Source organism: Osmerus mordax, chromosome 10 (assembly GCF_038355195.1).
Source record: "Osmerus mordax isolate fOsmMor3 chromosome 10, fOsmMor3.pri, whole genome shotgun sequence".
In the NCBI taxonomy this organism is placed as follows: domain Eukaryota; kingdom Metazoa; phylum Chordata; class Actinopteri; order Osmeriformes; family Osmeridae; genus Osmerus; species Osmerus mordax.
The window spans coordinates 7,467,820-7,488,218 of NC_090059.1; the positions used below are offsets into that span (position 1 = coordinate 7,467,820).

The 20,399-nt window shown below is 48.7% G+C and overlaps 1 protein-coding gene across 1 annotated transcript in view; it reads right to left on the reverse strand.

The window, feature by feature from the left end:
* Nucleotides 1–20,399, reverse strand: part of shisa6 (shisa family member 6) — a 50,304-nt gene that overhangs the window by 15,944 nt on the left and 13,961 nt on the right. Inside the window, 1 exon segment of the mRNA XM_067245401.1 lies at nucleotides 96–134. Coding sequence (XP_067101502.1) covers nucleotides 96–134 — 39 coding nt within the window.

Below are 20,399 nucleotides of genomic sequence, written 5' to 3' on the forward strand. Positions count from 1 at the left end.
TTCTCCCCTACCACACGGATGGAAGGGTGATCTGACCTTGGAGACGTGAGTGGGGGAAACTGGGGACCGGATTCACACAGAACGACCAGTCCTACCATGGTGACTCTGGGAGCGGACCGGCCAATGTTTCTCCCCTGGAAAAACAGAACCAGCCACAGTGAGTGTTTAGGGCAAAGGTGGAGGGGCAAAGGTCAAAGTTCAAAGCTGAGTGCTCACCCCCCAGGTATGCAGAGCTAGTTCTGCAGCACCTGTTTCCATGACAATAAGGACACTGCGACGGCAAGATTGATTGTCACCCCGCCCCCCAAACATTGCAGCTGACCAATCAGTACAGGCTTAGTTCATGGCATCACCACACATATAATCCCATTTATTGTACATACAGTACAAAAACACAGCAGAAATTCATACTAGACAGATGGACATTTATGTTTTTTGCTGACGCCTAAAGGCTTACGGTTTTACTATGGTGCATTTAATGAGCTGCTCAGAGATGGTCCTTTGACATGGATTCAGCAGAATTTGTGGTCACACACACACACACACTATACACCACATACACACACACACTATACACCACACACACACACACACACACACACACACTATACACCACATACACACACAGATACACCCACCCACCCACACACAAACAAGCCTTTCAGTTGAACACAACAGTCCTGGATGAAGGAGGGTGAGATGCATAGATGAAAGAGGAGAGAAGAGGAGGACAGAAGAAGGAAGGAAGGAGGGAGGGAAGGAGGGAGGGAAGGAGGGGGAGGTGTAAGAGTGAGTGTCGTTCTCTACAACCCAGTAACCACAGGGCCCCAACCATGCAGCCCTTTGATCCATCACTATCGATTACCCATCATCCCCCACAGAAATCCCTTCTTCTGCCGAGGGCACACACGCGTACACCAGAGCATGAATGGGTTGTAAAACAGTAGACCTGCATCCCCCACACTGTACAACTGTTAAGTTGATAATGTACAAAAGAGAGAGAGAGAGAAAGAGAGAGAGAGAGCGAGAGACAGCGAGCGAGAGCGAGAGATAGGCAGACATTATTTATTTCACTGAACGCAAAAACATTAGGAGTCATAAAACTATGGATCTGCAGTGAATTCGACAAGTACAGGCTGTTTCTTAAGGGGAGGTTTAAACAGGAGTTACTGTGTGAGGAAAATGGGTGCTGTTCTGTGTCCCTAAACCTGCTTCTAACCCTACATCTTGCCAGCTAACAGAGAGAAAAACATTTTCTTCTTTAAATTCTTCTTTAAAAAGAAGCTTTACAATCTCATCCGGGGACCATCCCACGCAGTAGATGTCTGCAGGCGTACCCTGACTCGATGCCGACGCATGGCAATTTCCTCTTCCGCTCAATCCCAAATCAATGTGTCCTATGATATCCGATCATTCTCTCCGCAGCAAACAGCAATTTATAGACTCGAGCGGCAGCCCGGTCTTCTCGAGGATCCACTCTTGTTTCTTAAAGGCTGCAGTCTGGGGTCAAGACGATGCGTGATGGGATGTAATCAGGTAAATCTATAGGACACACGAGGAGGAACTGTGTCATGGATGCCATCGCTCAACCGCCCCCCCCCCCCCCCCTTCCCTCTGTCCCTCCGTTCACCGACAAGCACTTCCTGCCGCGCTAGACGTAAGTGAGTCTGATGTAGCTGAAGGACTGCAAATGTAACCCGTACATAAAAGACTTCAGCATCTTTTTCAGGTCACTTGGCATTGATGTGGGAGCTACTCAAGACACATCAAGTTCTGTAAATGCTGCAGGATGAAAAGGAGGGGGGGGGGGGGGGGGGGGAATGAGCATGTGTACTGCAACGTGTGTGGCTCACCGCGGGTTTCAGGTGTTTCTGTTCAACACATGCACACGGGGGAATTGGAACGGCACTTTAGTGAAATGCGTTCATGTTGTCAGCAATGAGCTTCCTTGAGATGTGGCAAGGATTTGCAGAATATCTGCTTCAACCTAACTGGATTCAGCCAGCTGAGCACGAACCAATCTCCTTGTCACCGGTGTCTCTCCAGCACCAAAACTAGTTGTTGTGCCAGATCATATTGCTAGTGTATTTGTACATGTAGGCTAGCATGTACTGGTTGGACGCATTGCTCGTGGGCTATAATCATGGTACTAGGCTAGCATATAGCTAGCTGGCTAACCTGTGTGGATTGGACTCTGTGAAAGGGCTGGCATGTTGCTGGAGGCTTATCACATTGCTGCTGAAAGGCTAGCATACTGCTAGTAAACTAGCATGTTTCTGAAGAGTATTGCTACTAGGCTGGTGTGCTTCTAGTAGTGAGCCGAGAAGGTTACTGTTAACAAAATGCACTTGCATGAAGCTAAACCCCCATGCTAAGCTGAACATGGCAGTATATTAGATGGACAACAAAGATGTCACTGTGCAAGAAGGACACGTCCAAAAAGGCCTATCCACTGCTTATCCAGCATCGCAAGGAGTCAATGTTTACAGAGATTTTCATTTAGATTGGTGTCCCAGGGTAAATATGTGGACAAGGGCTCTGCTGGTCTGTTTCTGCCTCGGCCCTCACTCTGCAACAGCACTGCCTCTTGGAATCAATGAGGTGGAGTTCAGCCAGCAACCGAGGTAATTTCAAGAACAAATGTGTGTGAGGTTGCAGTAAAGCAATAACACACACTCACACACGGACACGGAGTGAGTTGATTTCTCGGACGAGAACAAATGATGGTTTCTACCTCTCCTCACTGCTAACCTTTCAGCTTTGCGAAGGCATTGTGAAGTAGCATAATTGCAGAACACTGTATGCTTTGGAAAAAGCATGCACTAAATAAATAAAATGTCACTGTCATTATAACACTAAAGGAGAGTGATGAACAATAAATTATTCCGTGCAAAAAGCCCTCATAGGGTTTTGTATCATATCATAAATCTATATATGTCAGTATACAGCTCTTGAGAAAAATAAGAGACCACTGCACCTTTTTCTTTCCTTGAAAAAAAAAGTTGAGAAGGACAATTTTGTGTGAAGAACAGAAGGGGGAAAATTTGCAGTGGCATCTTAAATGTTACCCTTCTGTTCCTCACTCAAAATTGTCCTTCTCAACTTTTTTTTTTAAAGGAAAGAAAAAGGTGCAGTAGTCTCTTATTTGTTTCCAGAGCTGTATCTCTATCTATAACAACATGTATATACTAGGTCTACATGTCCTGTAAATGTATGTGCAGAGAGAGAGATTTACATTTACATTTAGTCATTTAGCAGACGCTCTTATCCAGAGCGACTTACAGTAAGTACAGGGACATTCCCCTGAGGCAAGTAGGGTGAAGTGACTTGCCCAAGGACACAAAGTCAGTTGGCATGACCGGGAATCAAACTGGCAACCTTCAGATTACTAGCCCGACTCCGTCACCGCTCAGCCATCTGACCCCAGATTTAAATATGCCATGACAACCACAGTCTGTCATCTATATGTATATTTATGACCTTTCAATTTCGTCAAGTGTGCGTCATTTTAGCACGCCTCAATCCAATGACAGACCCCTTGTGAACGCTCACATTAACTAATCAACCGGCACGAGGAGGGTAACGGTGCTCGTCTGTGTACCTGTGGTGGCATGCTGGCAGAGACGTCACGTCGTCGACTGTATGTGTGACTTGTTTCACGCATCCGCCCCACTGCTCCCCTGCTGTTCAGGCTCTCCATCGCTCCCTATGACAAGTGCTTACATAACCACACGGCTCCGACCGCCTCTTGTTCCTGTGGGGTGGTGAACGTTTTCGCTTTTCTCTTTCTCCATCTCATCCTACATGGTGGTAAACAATGTTTTGGCGAACGTAGACGTGTCGGTGGAGGACTCCCACTAGGGCTGGTGGCGATGGGAAGTGAGAGGACGACGAGGGGTTAAAGACAGAACGCCGACATGGAAACGGAGACGCGCTAAGCGTGTAGGTTTCACAGTGGGGTAATTAAGCTGTTCAGCCATAGCCCGAAGATAAAGGAGAGGTTTTTGTCGTTTATCGCTACAGTATAGCTTATGCAGATTACTCATTACAAAGATTGTCGGGGGGGCGGGGGGGGGGGGGGGGGGGGGGGGCGTCGACGTACAGTACGATGTTAGCTGTGGACTGTCGAAGTAGGACTGTTATGAGGTGATTAATAGCGATGCAGCGTGTCGTCGTCAGAGCTGTCTCCTCTCTGAACAAGCCTTCTTCATTAGCTCTACATCTCCCAGCATTACACCCCGCAAGCCTCGGCAGAGCGGGGTGCAGCTCACAAGGTAACAAGGATAGGAGAGGGAAGTCTTATTTCTGTGCTTCAAACACACACACACACACACACACACACACACTTGGATGATCAAAGTAGAAAATGCTGTTTTAATACCAGGAGTCCCATCGCCTCTCCTGTCCACAGGGTCATTATAGAGAGGCAGTGCTGTGGAAGAGAGGGAGTGGAGAGGAGAGAGAAACAAAAACGGAGACAAAAAGAAAGAGCAAATGAAAGAAAATGGGGTTCAATAAAACCTACAGTACAGATGATATGAAAGAATCATTCTGAATGACCCGGACTCTCCATGGTTCTGTTTTATTCCTGAGTGACTCATCGACTGGTGAACAGCCCTCTCTGACCTCGATGGAGAGTTAATATCTAACGCAAAGTGACCTTTGACCCTACGGCCCGGCCTAACCTCTGCCTCTCCCGACCAGATTTGGCCTCGCCTGAATAAAACATTGTCAACGTCTCCAAAGACGTCTTGCTCTGTATCGATCCGTCATGTCTTGTTGTCCTGCAAGGACATGGACCTCACCGGGTTGAGACGGTGAGAGCTGTAACTTGCACAGAGATAAAAACAATGGCGGTCCTGAACCCTGGTAGCTCACCGGATAAAACTGCATATCTTGTAGGCTGAGGCCTTACCACAGCAGCCTGGGTTCAAATCCAGCCTCGGCCCTTTGCTTAATGTCTTCCCCTCTCTTTCTCTCCCTGCCTTTTCTGTCATATTTCACTTTAAACATTTTGAATAAAGCGTAAAAGATGCAACAACAAGCTATAAAAAAGTAGGCTATTTGAGGCTACCATAGTCAGACGGTTGAAGGGCAGAGAGGCTAGCACTGTAAAGGTTGCTTCAATGTTGAGTTTTCCTGACCAAGATGGACATCCACAGATTGAGAACCATCTGTGGGAATGCTCATTTGCTGCCAAAACATGCATTTGCATAAACAAGTTCAGATTGAAACGATTGCAACGCAATCAAAGGACTGCACCAATGTCAGAGCCCGGGGTGTGCCTGAAATCATAATCTGATTTGTCCAATCAGAGCTCTGTCGTCAAGCGAGCTACCAGGCGAATTTTGACGGGTTACGCAATTTTTGGTGTCTCCCCAGTGGCATAGCAAAAGAAACACAAATCACACTCCCCCCCCCCCCCCCACACACACACACACACACACATTGGATTTGTTTCTATTGCTTCTCCTGCAGCTTTCCTTCAGTTGTACAATCAGACTCTGCAGGGGTCCCAGTCTCCTGCCAATACAATACACAGAGCTAATTCAAAACTCATTAACAATGGAAGCAGAACAATTGTGTGCACAAAAGCATAAGGTGTGGGTGTGTTGCCTGCAACGAATAAATAGAAAGCCTTTTCACAGTTGACTGTCTGTCATTTGGTCTGATAAAGGTTTTCTTAAGTCAGCATAGGGGATAAAAGACTTCAGCTGCTATTTAATTATCATTTTGCCAAAGTTTTACAAAAGAGACATAAGTAATCCGTGTCATGACTATAGAGAATTGGGTTCGTGAAATTCAATAGTTTTCCCCCCCCCACAAAAGGCAGCTGTGAATTCAAATCTTGACACATTCAGAGACAGTTACTTTCTTTTTAGCTCTCCTCGCTTAGCCTTTGGCTGAATAAGCAGGTTAAGAGTACAAAAACAAAAGAAAAATTGCTTCATTATGGTGGTGTACCTCTAAGGAAATCGAGAGTAACCTTTAGCCAGCGTCGGTATATTCACAAACATCCTCTTTGTTTAGCTTTCCAATTATCAGCGACATTCACAAGTTGACCCTGACTGTCAAATAAAACACACACACACACACTCAGAAACCATAAACACCCTGTTGTCATCCCTCTCAGGATGAGGATAAGAGGATTTCATCCCGGCAGTCTGATGGGTTACCACAACTCACAGACCACCTGACAATGTGTTCACAATTCGTGGGCGCAAGGCCTTAGTGAGCCAAATTTTAATATTGATTGAGGGCATTTAATCTATCTCGGCGTCTATTGATATGTCAATCACCCTGGTGAATCTAGTAAAGCGTATCAGCTAGCCACACAGCGCAGAGCAGGCCCCAGGACATTGCTCTATCTTCCTTTTGGGCTCTAATTACTGTTGGCAGCCGCCGCCGTGACTCAAGGTAATGCGTTAATGAAGCCATTGAGAATGCGGGAGCGCGAGTCACTTCCTGCGACGACAACAGCAGCATTCAACTGGCTACAAGTTTATTAACATTTCAGAATGGCGCCAGCAGCTGAACGGTCGAGCGCCGTACGAGGATGCTCGATTGAGCGGCAGAGTCTAGCGGAGTGGGTTCGCAGGGGAAGGAGGTGCGGGGCGGCTGTTAGGGGGAACACTGGACTGGAACATGGCTGCCACTGATTTCAGAATTGTATTTACTATGGAAGGGACAGAGATGCGCGGACACAGGGATGGACACACTCGGAGACACACATGGAGACACACACACAAGCATATGGACACACACTGGCATACACACTCCGAGGCAGACACACTGACACACACTCAGAGACACACACCCAGAGTTCAATTATTTTTTCGGTTTGGGGCTTCACTGCCGCAAAAGCGAGCAATGAACTTGAATTAAACAGCATTTTCAAATCAATAACATATTTTTCTCTCCTTCTTTCTTCCTTTCTTTCTCAGAGAACCGCTAAACAAGGTCCTAAACTGCCTGGACAGATGGAACACTGTGTCCAAGCACTTCAAAACCTGTCACAAGAAATTGCTGCTAAGTTCCTCTTTGAAATTCCAGATAAGTAATTGGTTAAAGCCCTCTGCAAGCCAATCAATGCTGTCTCGGTGTGGGAGACGGAGGTGAGGAGCGCAGAGTCACGCTGGGGAGCTAGGGAGCTATCTGACACCGCCTTCCCACCAGCCAATTAAGTACTGACCCAAGCTGAGACGGGGGAAAAACAACCGTGCAAAAAAAAATCCATACAACTCATTTCCAGGAATGCCGAGCCAATTTGGTTCAAACAAGGAAATCTCATATGGTAAACGCACAGGAACGTAAATCAGTTTTGCTGTAGAATAAATAGACCCGCGGTTGAGAAAACATTTTCTTTTTTGTACGTAGCAAACTTTTCTTTGTTCTCTGCATATGTGGACAAGCTGCCTGCCAGACTTGCATATTCTCAGTTTTCCTACAGGGAAAAGGGACATTTGCTTCACTTGATATCCTAATTTACAACAAGCGTACCGGGCCATCGCGCTAGTTCACTCCTACACTTGTAACATTTTAACATCCACATTAGAGTCTTTTAGACAACCTTTGGGATTAAGACACAGTGGCAAAGACACATTTTAGTCTAGTGAAAGAAGTGAGAAAGAATCGCCTGGAGAAGGGGAGAAACAGGTCACGGGGAAAGGAATCGCAGCAAAAAGCTGAGCGCTCGGAGTTCCGGAACACTTGAGCTGACAGGAAATGGCTAGAGGACAGGATTCCTGCGGTTTCAACAAAATGGTGCATCTCTTCCACCACTGAGAAACCCCACTGTGGGGAAACAAACATTTACACGTCCCAAACTGTGACACAAACAACTTTTGATAGTGTAAACAATGCCACCAGACGGTCTCCTGCCTGCACTCTCCTCAGCGTTGGTAATGTGATGCCGCAGTTGAGCGGTTCATCAAGGACCGTTGTCAATGCTGCTTCCGACTAAATATTTCTTTGCTGGAAACGATTTTCTGTCACTGTGAAACGGAAGCATTTGATAATGCGCTCATACATATGCCATTGTATCGTGAAGGGATATGAATACATTGACCGTTGGGTAGTGGAATTTGATGTAATTGGTAGCGAACTAGACTCTATCCCAGAAAGCGTGACACCAAGGCAAACAACCCCCCCCCCCAACACACACACACACCACACATCTGCCATCAAATGAAATACAATAGTCTGTTTATGAGCATACTTAATTATCACTACTGACCAGAACTCTACAGGCAGCCAGAGCTCTCTCTCTCCTTCTCCCTCCCTTCCTCTCTCTCTTTCTCTCTCTTCGACAAGGCGTCATATTTCACATTGAAACGCATTCAGTCAAATGAGAAGGAGCCAGGTTGATGTATGGAGAGGCAGGAGAGATGATGCATTCCCCCAGTGATTGCTTTCATAGCCATTACTCACTGTGGCGTGGTGATTAGTCGGCTGCAGGCTGACATCTGGGCCTGGCTCTGTGTGAGGGACCAGTCTCAGCGGACAGACCCACTTCTCTAGTGCCGGCTGGCTCGCCACTGATCTGTGATTGCCAGTCTCAATCAATGGGACCGCCATAATGGATTATGTGCATAGCTATCAATCAAATGGTTTGGGATGGAGGAGGAGAGGGAACGGGGAGGGGAGAAGTTGCTGAAGACTGGATGTATGTAAAACCGATCGGTAAAGTGTTTATGAAAATGTATAGAGGAGTGTTGGATGTGTAAGTTGTTATTTCTTTGATTCTGTTTCCTTCTTCCTTGACGGAGGAGGGAAGGAGAGTTAGAATGTGCTCCATTCTGCTGCGGCAGCCTCTGGAGGGGTGGGGCTTATCTGTGGAGGGGCGGGGCTTACCTGCGGAGGGGTGGGGCTTCTCTACGGAGGGCTGGAGTTGGCTTTTCGTCTCAGGCCGCAGAACGAATAACCTTGACTGCATGACTTGATAACACAGAGCCTACTCTGTAGTAGTATACTACTACTGTCAGACAGTTTTGCTTTCACGGGTTGCATTCTTGTGCAACAGCTTGTGTCAAACCCCCCATTAAACAAGTATCAAGCAATTTCATTTTGTTGCTGGATAATAATGTACAGTACATTAAACAATTACACATGGAGACGGAATGGCATTGTCCTGTTTGGAACAGCAATTTAGTAACAATTCATAAAATGGGGCTATGATTTGATAAGGCTGCAAGTTAATAACGTTTATGTTTTATGGTTCAATTAACTAACACGATAAGGGAGCCAGGAAAGACAGGCCTCCAAACCCTGAATCACTTTTCTGTTGTTCTTGACTGACAACACTATCAAAATCCCTACCATCAACATCACAATGGCACTCTGGAAAGATCACTCTGAACGGTTTAAAGGACGAGGACTTCGTAAAAGCAGTCTAGCAGAAGTTTCAGTGTCTATTAGGAAGGCGTTCAGTGAAGAGGTCATTATGCTGAATATCTACTATAGTTAAACTGCATGGTCAAATTCAATTAAAACATATTACAGGGCATTAGTTATGCCCTATTAAATTATTAGGGGAAAGTCACTTCAAAGAACGATTACACAAGACCTGTTTTGTGTCTTTCTTCTTGCTTCCTCCTTCATTCAATTAGATCTTTATCAATCGCATACTCCTGCAATGGTTGGAAACCTGGCTAGCCCTAGCCCTGTACTCTGAAAACAATCATAATTGTTAATCCAAATGAGCACTCCAAACGTCTGCCCCCAGGTGATTGATATTGTCGATTTCCTGTTTCCCCTTAGAGCAGAATGAGTCATTTCTATTGAGCCCTCTCAGAAATAGACCATGCCCTTGGTCAGTCCTCTTGCCTCAGTGATGAATCAAAACATCCGATTTTGCGGGGAATTAGCATTGCGTTATGTTGTTCAAAGGCCCTTATTGCAAGTTAATCACAAGCTGTTTCAACTGCATGCCATAACAATGCACATTGTGGATTTTGAGATAATCTTTTTTGGGACATTAATTAAAAGCTAGATAGCGTAGCCGCACTGCTGCTTTGAGGCAAACTCACCAGGGCCTTTAGAAGCAGCTCTTGCTAACAGGCTAATGAGCTAGCTAACATGCTTGTAGTCATTGAACTGCCAGCACACAGATATCCTCCCCCAGAAACACTTTCCATTTTTGACTACATTTCCCAAGGGCTTTGCAACAGCTGCATGACTGATTCCTCCCGGTTTAATTTAATGCTTTCATGCTTCCCTAGATTGCTCTATCTGCCAGATAAACCACCAATGGTTTGAAAAAAAACTTACTTCCCAGATATTTTCCCATGGTGTGATAAAGCAACTTTACTTGTATACTGACTTGCAAGACCCCACTGACTTAGCAATATAGACATCGTGGTGAGGTGTGTTAAGAAAAAATAATTAAATGTGTGATATATTGGGAACCTCCATTTACCCACGACAACATTCAGCAACTTTCTCAGTTAATTCTTTTTTAGTTAGAGGAGTTGTCAGCTTGAAAATGAAATACAGAATACTTATCACCGCACATTACTAATTTATGCAATCTGTGCACACCATTTCAAGCTAATGTACGGTTTTAAATAATGTAAAATCCACTTTCGCAGAGAGAAGAGTGGGCACATTATCTCCACCCAATCTTCGCTCTTCACCCTGAGAACAGCTAAAACCCTCGCCTCGCCGAACCACCTTTTCGACGACCTCTCATCTGAGCTTCGGAAAAATCAGTGAGCATTAGAGACGGCATCAGACACCATGTGACTCCACCGCCCCGGGAATGAATATCTCTCTGCATTCTATTCCATCTGTCTCAGCCTGGCAGAGAGACGCGAGCAGGCCCCTGTTTAGAAAGAGGCCTGATGCGATATTGATAGAGCTGTTCGGGTCGGCACGGACAGCGCTTTCAGGAGGCCGATCAATGCCGCGTCCGTGAAATGAGAAATACAAGAGAAGGCAGAGCGAGCTAGAAACCCATTTAACTCCCGGCTCGTCTCTGCATCGTGCGGAGCTCCGCTCAAAACAGACACATATTCACACAGCGCCGTTAAAAGCCCGGGTAGGGATGCGCGTCGCCAGGGCGACGACAACAATCCCACATCTGGGGATGACGTTGACTCGAGTGGATTGTGCGCTTTGGAGTCCAGCGCGAGCCTCCTTGGGCCTGTGTCGACAAGAGCGTTGCACAACGTCACAACATCCCGCCGTCGTCTCCAAGGGGCCGCGAGCTTTCAAGCATGTGTTTGGTGCAAAGGGAGTCAGCTGACTGTTCTAGTTAGAGGACTGACTGAGAGGAAGGCTTTTCCGGGGCCTTCCGGGGCTTTCCGGGGGGGGGGGGGATTTGGTCAACGGATGGAACGGCTGGGGGGGTTTAAGAATGTGCACCTGCACTGCTGCTGGGGTTTGAGCTCCGTTGCCCACGGCAGCCCAAGCTGCATGTCCAATAAGAGCTCAGGATTGGGGCTGTCTGTTTGGGCTGTCTGTTTGGGCTGTCTGACTGGCCGCCAGCAGGAGCAGTGATGGCCGGATCCACAAGATGGGGAAGATGTGATGATCCATCACTGTCTTCTTCAGACGTTCGCTCTCTGTCTCTCTCCCGCCCGCCCGCTTGCTCGCATACTCACTCATTCACTCACTCTCTCTCCCCTCACTCACTCACTCACTCACTCACACACACTCATTTACTCTCTCACTCACACAAACTCACTCACCCCTTGCTCACTGTCACTCCACACACATGCCCGAACACCCACATGCAGTAGCACAAAGACACCCACATACTCATACGCACACGCGTACGCACACACACACACACACACATATATCACACAAATAGACTCTTAAAGCTTGGCAAACAAGCCACACAAGCACAACTAGTGTGACATTTCAGTGTCTGTTTACAGTCTCTGGAACATTCTTATCTGGTCACTGCTAGCTCCCCTTAGGGACAGGCTGCAGGACTCCACACAGCCAGCAACAAATCCTGTCAAACTATATCTTTATAGAGAGAGAGAGAGAGAGAGAGAGAGAGCTTGTGGGAGATAGGGCTAGAGAGGGACAGACAGATAGAAAAATAATGAAAGAGAGAGAAAATTAGAAAATATATAGAGGGAGTGAGAAAAAAAACCCACGGGTGTGACACATAGAAGTACGTCAGACTCTCTACACTGGGGCCCTGCAATCTCCAGAATGTAGACCCAGCACTGTATGGATCCAGTGCATTAAAGGAATTCTCCCTCGAGCTACATCCCTCTCTCCCTCCTCTCTTCCTCCCCCTTGGGGAGTCATTCCTCTGCTCTTGTCATCCAGGGGGGGGTACATCTCTGCTTTGTCGTCGTCGTCGTCGTCCCCCCCCTAGGCTGCTGTCAGTGACGCCTGTCTCTATACGTCAGCGCCTGGGTCCTACTGTCCCCCGGGTATTAGGCCAGGCTCTACAGTATGTCACACTCTCAGCTAATTAAGACATGACGACCCCCCCCCCCACACACACACACACACACACACACAAACAGTTGGGAGGAGAATTGAATACCCATAACTGTCAGGTCTGACGTCCTCTCGCATTCACTCAATGCTTTCTAACTGGAAGATGTTTTGTTCTGTGCTAGGGTGTCTAGTACTGTGGGCTGTGCTGGGTACTGGATGTACCCAACACTAACCACAACCATGTGATCTTACAGGCCTTGGGAGGAATCTAGCCGAGGTTGTGAAACTGTGAGAACTACGAAGAACATTAAGTGTCGAAAGAAAAAAACGATTGCTTTGTGCAATGGGAAGTTACCAGGCAGATGTAATGTATGGCACCACATACACACACACACACACACACGTGTCTCTGCCCCCCAGCCTGCCCTGCCCTAATGGCCCCCAGAGAAGCTTCATTATTTATCGCTATTGAACAGGGGCCTTCAATTACAGAGGCTCAACCCCCTGTCTATTAACCCGAGGTCTGTGCAGGGGGACTGAGCAGAGGCAGCCCCTGCCTGTCAGCCATCACTCAGGGGGCCTCGAGACAGGTTCACCAGATCAGGTCGTGAGGGAGTGGAGGCGGGCGCCGGGTTGCTGACGACAACGTGAAAACGATTTGCTCCCCCGGTCAGGTGAGGGTTGAGAGCGCCCCCCCTCTCCACCACGGAGGAACGACGGAGGGTGGGGCGGTTTGCAGAGCGGCCCACCGGCCCGCGCCGGACGTCCTGCCGCCCGCCCCCCTCCGATCTCGAATCGCCTCATCGTCCTCCTCCGCCGTCTCCCTCCTCTCTCTACCTTCCCCTCCCTGTCCTCCTCCCCCCCACCCCCCTCCCCCCCCCCGTTACCCGGGGCAGCAGATGCGAGAGCACGAAAACGGCAGACACCAAACGGTTGTTACACTCCTCTGCGTGATTTTCAGCCCAGAGTGTGAGGTTGTGTGTGTGTGTGGGGGGGGGGGGATTCTCCCTGGCTAGCTGCTGGAGGAACCGCGGAGGGACATTAAGATGCTGCGATGCACTCTGCCTGTTTGCCTCACTGCCTGTTTGCCTCACTGCCTGACTGATACAGCTAAGATGAAAAACATGTCTGTTTGCTGATTGGATGATCGAGACGAGCTGTTGATTGGTTTACTGTCCTGTTTATTTGCACAAAGAAGCGTCTGGCAGGAGCCATCCATCTGCACCGCTTCCAAGCATCAGAGGACGTGAGATTACTGAGTTGTTAAGTTACTAAGCGAGCAAGATCCACAGGAATTCTAAAGATCTGTTTTATATGCCGTGGGATTCGCCAGTCTGAAATATCGTTGAAGCGGTTTGTGGTTGAGGCTGTTTATTTCAGTTTTCTCAATCTACACTGCTCGTGTTATTGAGGTGACGTGTCTCCGTATGCTGAAGATCAACATCAGGGCACTAGTAGAGATCTGAACCTCCAACTCCAGATTCTAACTAAACGCTTTTTGCTAAATTATTTGTTTTCAACTAACAGAGGAGGTACACACACAAACACCCACACACTACGGGTTTGGAATCATCTTCCCTTTCAATTATTAATCTTCAAGAAATTGATTTGGAGATGGTGCCCCAGCTGAAGATGATACATTTTAATTGGATCCTTCTTGTTGTTTGCCCGATATCGTCGGCAGTCTGCGGGCCGCAGTGCTCGGAATGGCTAGCCCGGTTTTTCAAATTCCACGCAGAATAGAAAATATCCTCGCACAACAAAAGGCAATCATTCCATTTGTGTTTCAGCACAATAGATGGTGAGGAATGGGAGAGGGGGGGTATAAGGGAGAGTGGGTCGGGGGGGGGGGATTATCTTCCTTCCCCAGTCCTCGTCTCTGCCTTCTCCCCTATGAATAATAGATTACAGATGAGAACGGGACTTTGCCTTGCAGGGGTTCTGGTATAGTACAGCACGGGAGGTCAGCTCTACTCCACCTCCCTCCTCCTTTTCTCTTCTCTCCACCTCCACCACATCCCTCCTTCCCTTCTCTCCACCTCCACCACATCCCTCCTTCCCTTCTCTCCACCTCCACCACATCCCTCCTTCCCTTCTCTCCACCTCCACCACATCCCTCCTTCCCTTCTCTCCACCTCCACCACATCCCTCCTTCCCTTCTCTCCACCTCCACCCCCCCCCCTTCTCTCCACCTCCACCCTCCCCTCTCTCCACCTCCACCACATCCCTCCTTCCCTTCTCTCCACCACATCCCTCCTTCTCTTCTCTCTACCTCCACCACATCCCTCTTTCTCTTCTCTCCACCTCCACCACACCCCTCCTTCTCTTCTCTCTACCCCCCCCCTTCTCTCCACCTCCAACACCACCTCCACCTCCCCACAGAAAGCTCAGAGTCAGGGCGCTTCAGGAAACGTCCTTAAAACGCCTTTCCAAACTGATCCAGGTGAATGTGTCAAATTGCCGTTGTTTCCCTTCTCCTGGCAGTGCAGCTGATCGTCACGTCAAGGTCTCCGTTGCTCTGTATTCAGCCTGTTACTCTGCGCGGAGATTAGCTTGTGATGTGCGGAAAGGTAAGTTAGGTTCACTAGATACTGTAACTCTGTGTCCCAGGCGTTTCAGGACTTACTGAAACCCTCCTGTGAGGGGTGTTGGCATGCGCTGACTGGGCCTGTTGGGCAGAACTTCAGCTCAGCTGCAAATGATTGCCAGGTCAATCCCGACATCAAAACACTCCGGTTTTCATCAACAATTTGGTGAAAGCTGAAAGCAAGCTTAGTGGTATTTCTGACCAGCTGAAATGAAGGACGGCCCTTTGGACCTATTTTGAAATCGTAATGGGCAGTAATGGAACCATCCAGTGCGAGAAGAGGTCTTTGGATTAAAAAGATACACTCTCCTATTAGCAGTGGATTAACTCATCTCAGATCAGCACTGCAATGTCTAATGAGGACGAATGGTCGTTCTTTACGCACGTTCATAAAAGAAATCAATTAAGACTAAACATGGGATTGTATTTTCCCAAGCTTGTACAGAACGAAGTCCCCGTGGTGTGGCGCGATGCTTTGAAATTCAAAGGCTGGGAGCGAACCCAGAACCCAATCCAGCTTTCGACGCCAACCCGCTTTCATCTGCTAATGTATTCTCGCGGGAGAGCCTCTTCCGGGGAGGCACGTTTGTGCAGAGTTCACGGGTTCATTTCATTGCACAGGCGCCGGCGTTTCGGGGGAATCGGGGACCCGGCTTGGACGGAGAACACGAGAGAGAGAGAGAGAGAGAGAGAGAGAGTGAGAGAGAGTGAGAGAGAGAGAGAGAGAGAGAGATGGAGAGAGAGAGAGAGAGGGATGGAGGAAGAGTGAGAGAGGACAAGAGGGGGTCTGATGAGAGGACGTGTTGCCCTTAGGGGGACTCTCTCCAGGGCATCGGTTGGAGAGAGTCACTTCCTCTTTCAGAGAGAGAACACCAAACTCCAAATCTTCCCCCCCCCCCCCTTGCCCCCCGTTCCCGTCAAAATGTAAGATTCAGACAGACGCGGTTCTACGGGAAAAACGATCATCGCGCAAAGTTATTCCACCCTCCTGTTAAGACGTCACTCATGAAGATTCTTGTTCAACAACGGAGCAAGAGGGAGGGAATTAGAAGGCCTTAGGATCACGTGTAACAAGGATTTGTAAAACTCCAGAGGTTCGCCCCTATAAACGGAGGCAGAATCCTCCAGAAGATGTGATGTTTCAGCAAACTCTTCCCCCGCACTGTTTTCTCTACCCCGGCAACCAGCTTGCTCAAAAGATGACGAATAACAAATCTTGAAGAAGAGAGAAATTAGCATGAAAAACTCCTCGCGTTTCAACCGACGCATAAAATATCTGCACTTACTTTAATGAGCGCCGATAAAAGTTGCCACGCTGCGCTGCGACGAACATCCCTGATTGATGCCGCACATTAGAGGACGCTAGCCTACCCTGCCCAAGCAAACATCACAGCAGCTCTGCCTTCCTGCCTGCCCGTTGTTCCAATCTCCTCACAGCAAGTCCCCTCCCTCCCTCACACTCCCTCTCTCTCCCTCTCTTTGTCTCTCTCGCTCTCTTTCTCGCTCCCTTTCATTCCTCTCTCTCTCTCTCTCTCTCTCTCTCTCTCTCTCTCTCTTTCATTTCTTTCTTTGCGTTCTTTCCCCCTGTTGTCTTTCCAGTTCCTGTCAGCCTGTCCCCTACTCTGAATCTCTCCCTCTCATATTCCCTCTCCTCCTCCTCCTCCTCATCTCTCTCTCTCTCTCTCTCTCTCTCTCTCTCTCTCTCTCTCTCTCTCTCTCTCTCTCTGTGGTACAGATAAAAGGCCGGTTTTCTCCCTCCAGCGCGTCTCGCTCCCAGACAAACAGCCCCGCCTGTTTCAAAGCCGCCACAGCAGAAGGACGGCGATAAGAGGCCGTGCCGTTCACCTGTCTCTTTCCTTTCCCCCGGCCCGAAATCTACCACGGCCCGCCTAATTGACTGCACTGTAGCTGCTCACGCCGACGGATCCGGGAATCCCCCCGAGCCTTGTAAAGAACTGCGGAGGAGCTGTTCTTCGTTGACCCCGAGCACGTTGTGCCACGGCTGCCGCTTCAGATAAACGCGGGCAGACGGCGGAGGCGGAGTCTGCGTCTCGTCCTCTCTCGGCGGACGCGTCGCGTGTTCCGAAGGCCGATTCAAACGCGAGGTTGCGTAAGGTCTGTTCTTCGCTCATCTCCTCCCTTCTCCTCCCTTCTCTCTACTTTTCTTTTCGCTTCTCTTCTCGCAAACCAAGTTAAGCCACCTCACAATTAACACGTCCGTTGCGCCCCCCCCCATAGAGGCCTCCACCCCTACCCCCCCCCCCCCCCGCGCCCTCTCCCCCACGCCCCCATCCTGCATATTCAGAGGAGAGAACAGCCGCACCTTGGAGGGATGGAGTCGTCTGCTCGCCTCGCCTTAATTGAGGGGCGAAAAAAGTCCAGCTGTCCTGATGTCGGAAGCTGCTAATGAGAGGCCTGAACCTGCTGCTCTTGCAAGGAACCTTATTAGCTCCTCCTGATTGGCTATTCTGAGGGGCGCACCCGGTCAGGGATGCCACATCACAGATGCGGACCACCAATATCTTCCAGTTACTGTAACCCCCTAAGGCTGCGCCTTCAATCAAAACAAACAGTCATCCGGCCAAAGTGGACCAGCTACTTTGACTGTGTCCATGTTGATGGGCGATCAAGGCTCTGTCTTCGGGCATGCGGAGGCCTTCTCTCTACTGGGATGGAAGAACAACACAGGCTCTGGGGAATCTGTTAGGAGGGAATCTGAAAGTTGTATGCGGTCGATCTAAAGTCCTGTTGGTGTGTGAATGCAGAGCCTGAAGGAGGAAGAGGAAGACGGTCTGGAGGGAGAGGGGGGAGAAGGGGGGAGGAGGGGGGGAGAAGGGGGGAGGAGAGGGAGGGAGGGAGGGAGGGAGGGAGGGAGGGAGGGAGGAGGGAGGAGGGAGGGAGGGAGGGAGGGAGGGAGGGAGGGAGGGAGGGAGGGAGGGAGGGAGGGAGGGGAAGCTTGGCCATTGGAAGGAGAAGGACCAGGACTGACTGGCTTGACATTTAAACACTGTGTGTCCACTGAGATGAAAGAAAATAACCTCTGTAGGGTGTGTGTGTGTGTGTAACCTGCTCTCATGTGTGTGTGTGTGTGTGTGTGTCGGCGGGCGCTCTCGCGCGTCTTCGTGAGCTGTTTTGCGCACCGTGGGAGTAGTCACTTCCTGTTTGTTGTTGTTGTTGTTTTTTTGGCGCATTGCCGTGACGACGCCTGCAAATGATTCTCTGGAGGGGGATGTTTGGGCGTGACGTACCATCAGCCCGGTGATTTTGGCTGTTGAGACAGTATGGTGTCGCTCAGCCTGGTCGCACTTGCACGCCCGCAGCAGCCGCTGTGATCCCGGCTGTGGGAGTTTCCTGGTGAGGTTCCCAAAACCGATGGTCATGAAAAGTCCGTCGGTGACAAACCATGACAAGACACGAGTGGGCATGAAGCAGCTGTTGGTGCGGAGGAGAGAAGAGGACAGTTCCTCTCTTCTCTCACTTCACCTCTCTTTCCTCTCCTCTTTCTTCACCTTTCTCGTTCCTCTTCTCTCTCTTCATCTACCTTTGCACCTTCTTGGCCAGTTTGGTGAACCTGCCAGGTACTGATAATTGATAATATCACTTCATACTTTTATATTTGACAGACTAAATTAGAATTAAAGTAAGTCCACCTATAAACTGTTCACTTTCGTTGCTGTCAAGGTCAAGTTAAGGTTTATTATTTCAGAGGGGGTAATTTGTTGCAAAGCTGTTAACTGTAGAGAAAGTTCCAGTGATGTAGTTGGAATCCCCATTCACTTAACTGACTGTGTTACTACGTCAATCATTTCAGACACGTTGGATTGTCAAAAAACAATCATTCACTGCCATGATTTTTTGTATTTCTTTATTTGAGCCCATCCCAACATGGAATTAAAATCTAGGCTTAGCTCGCTAATGACTTTTGAAGGAACTAGTGTGAGGACTGAGGCTTTGTCTGAAGTAATTACTGGAATTCAAAATGCTATGCTCTGGCTCTATGTCATATCAAGCAGACTGACACATGACAAAAATAATTACAATGAGTTCATTCAACCAATAAAAGTCTGTTAGCGGAATTTGAATGTCCTTTATCAAAATATATCGAATATATAGGAATTTGCATGCCAGCTGTCAATCAAACCTGCGACTGAGGCGGAGCATGGTAATAACCAACCTGGCATCGCCAGACCAATTGGCAAATTTGTTTTAGTCTGGAACCTCAGTTCCATTTTACATTTCCAAGGGGCGTTATCAACAGGCACAGACCCAAATGCCTCTGGATCTAATCAAATTTGATAGATACAACCAATCAGAACCATGTTTGGCCTGGTTGTTGAACGACCCTCCTCTGTTCTGTCATCGTATTAAAGCCCCTTATCCGGCTATCATGGACGGTTGTGATTGGCCCGGCCCTTTTCATGTCGGAGGGGAATCGTTTCGAATGGGAGGGTGGCCAGGCGCATCGGCCTGAGCGAATGAACAGCGAGCTGGCAGATTGGTGTGGGGTCCCGAGCTAGGTGATCACCGAAGGTGAGGAAGGACGTGAGGGGGTTCTCTCTCAGGTCAGCGACGTGGTGACGAGCGCTTCCTGTTCTCCAAATGTTCTCCGAACCCTGTCTGGGGCCTCCTTTAGAAGACTCACTGCTCAAATGTGACAGTGATTCATAGCACAGCCCACAGACTTCTCTCTTGCTCCGCGGCTGTCAGAGGTTTCTAAAAAGCAGGAAGCACGGACGGTTTAATGCCAAGATTCCCTCCTGTGTTGCTTTCTGCGCGAATTCTTTCATAGCAGTCTTTTCACCCTCATAACCAACGTGACTTCAGACAGGTCGTCAGGTATTTGGGGGGATTTGAGCGCACAAACGCAGATAAACCAATCTCCAACCAAATAATGCGGCTTTGATGTGCAAACCGCACAGCCTCAAAGACCGCAAAGAATACACCGTACAAAGCTAGCTGCTGCAGATCTGTCCGAAGGGACCCCGGCCCCCTCTTCCCCCCGGCCCCCTCTTCCCCCCCCCACAAACAGAATCCACTAACTCAATTTTCAATGAAAGTGTTGGCCAACAGGCCAGGCCCGGTGAGGCAGAGAGGAATGTGGCATCACAGAGGCGCAGGCAGATGGCGAAGAAGACAGGAGTGGAGCTAGCGCTAAAAGCTAACGTCCGGACAGACATTCCCAAGAGCAGGAGCCAGAAGAGATCACACAGAGAACAGATGGTCAACCACCCTTACACTACACCTGTCTCCTCACAGCCAGACTGAGGTTTTTTTTTGGAGCACTGTCACGCAAAGTTCTCAAAATGTGAAGGAAAAAAAATAACATCCTGTGTGCAAACTGTTTGGGTGGCTGGTTGCAGAATTTAGGACATGGCATGTCAAACCAGAGACTAAAACAAGATTGGAG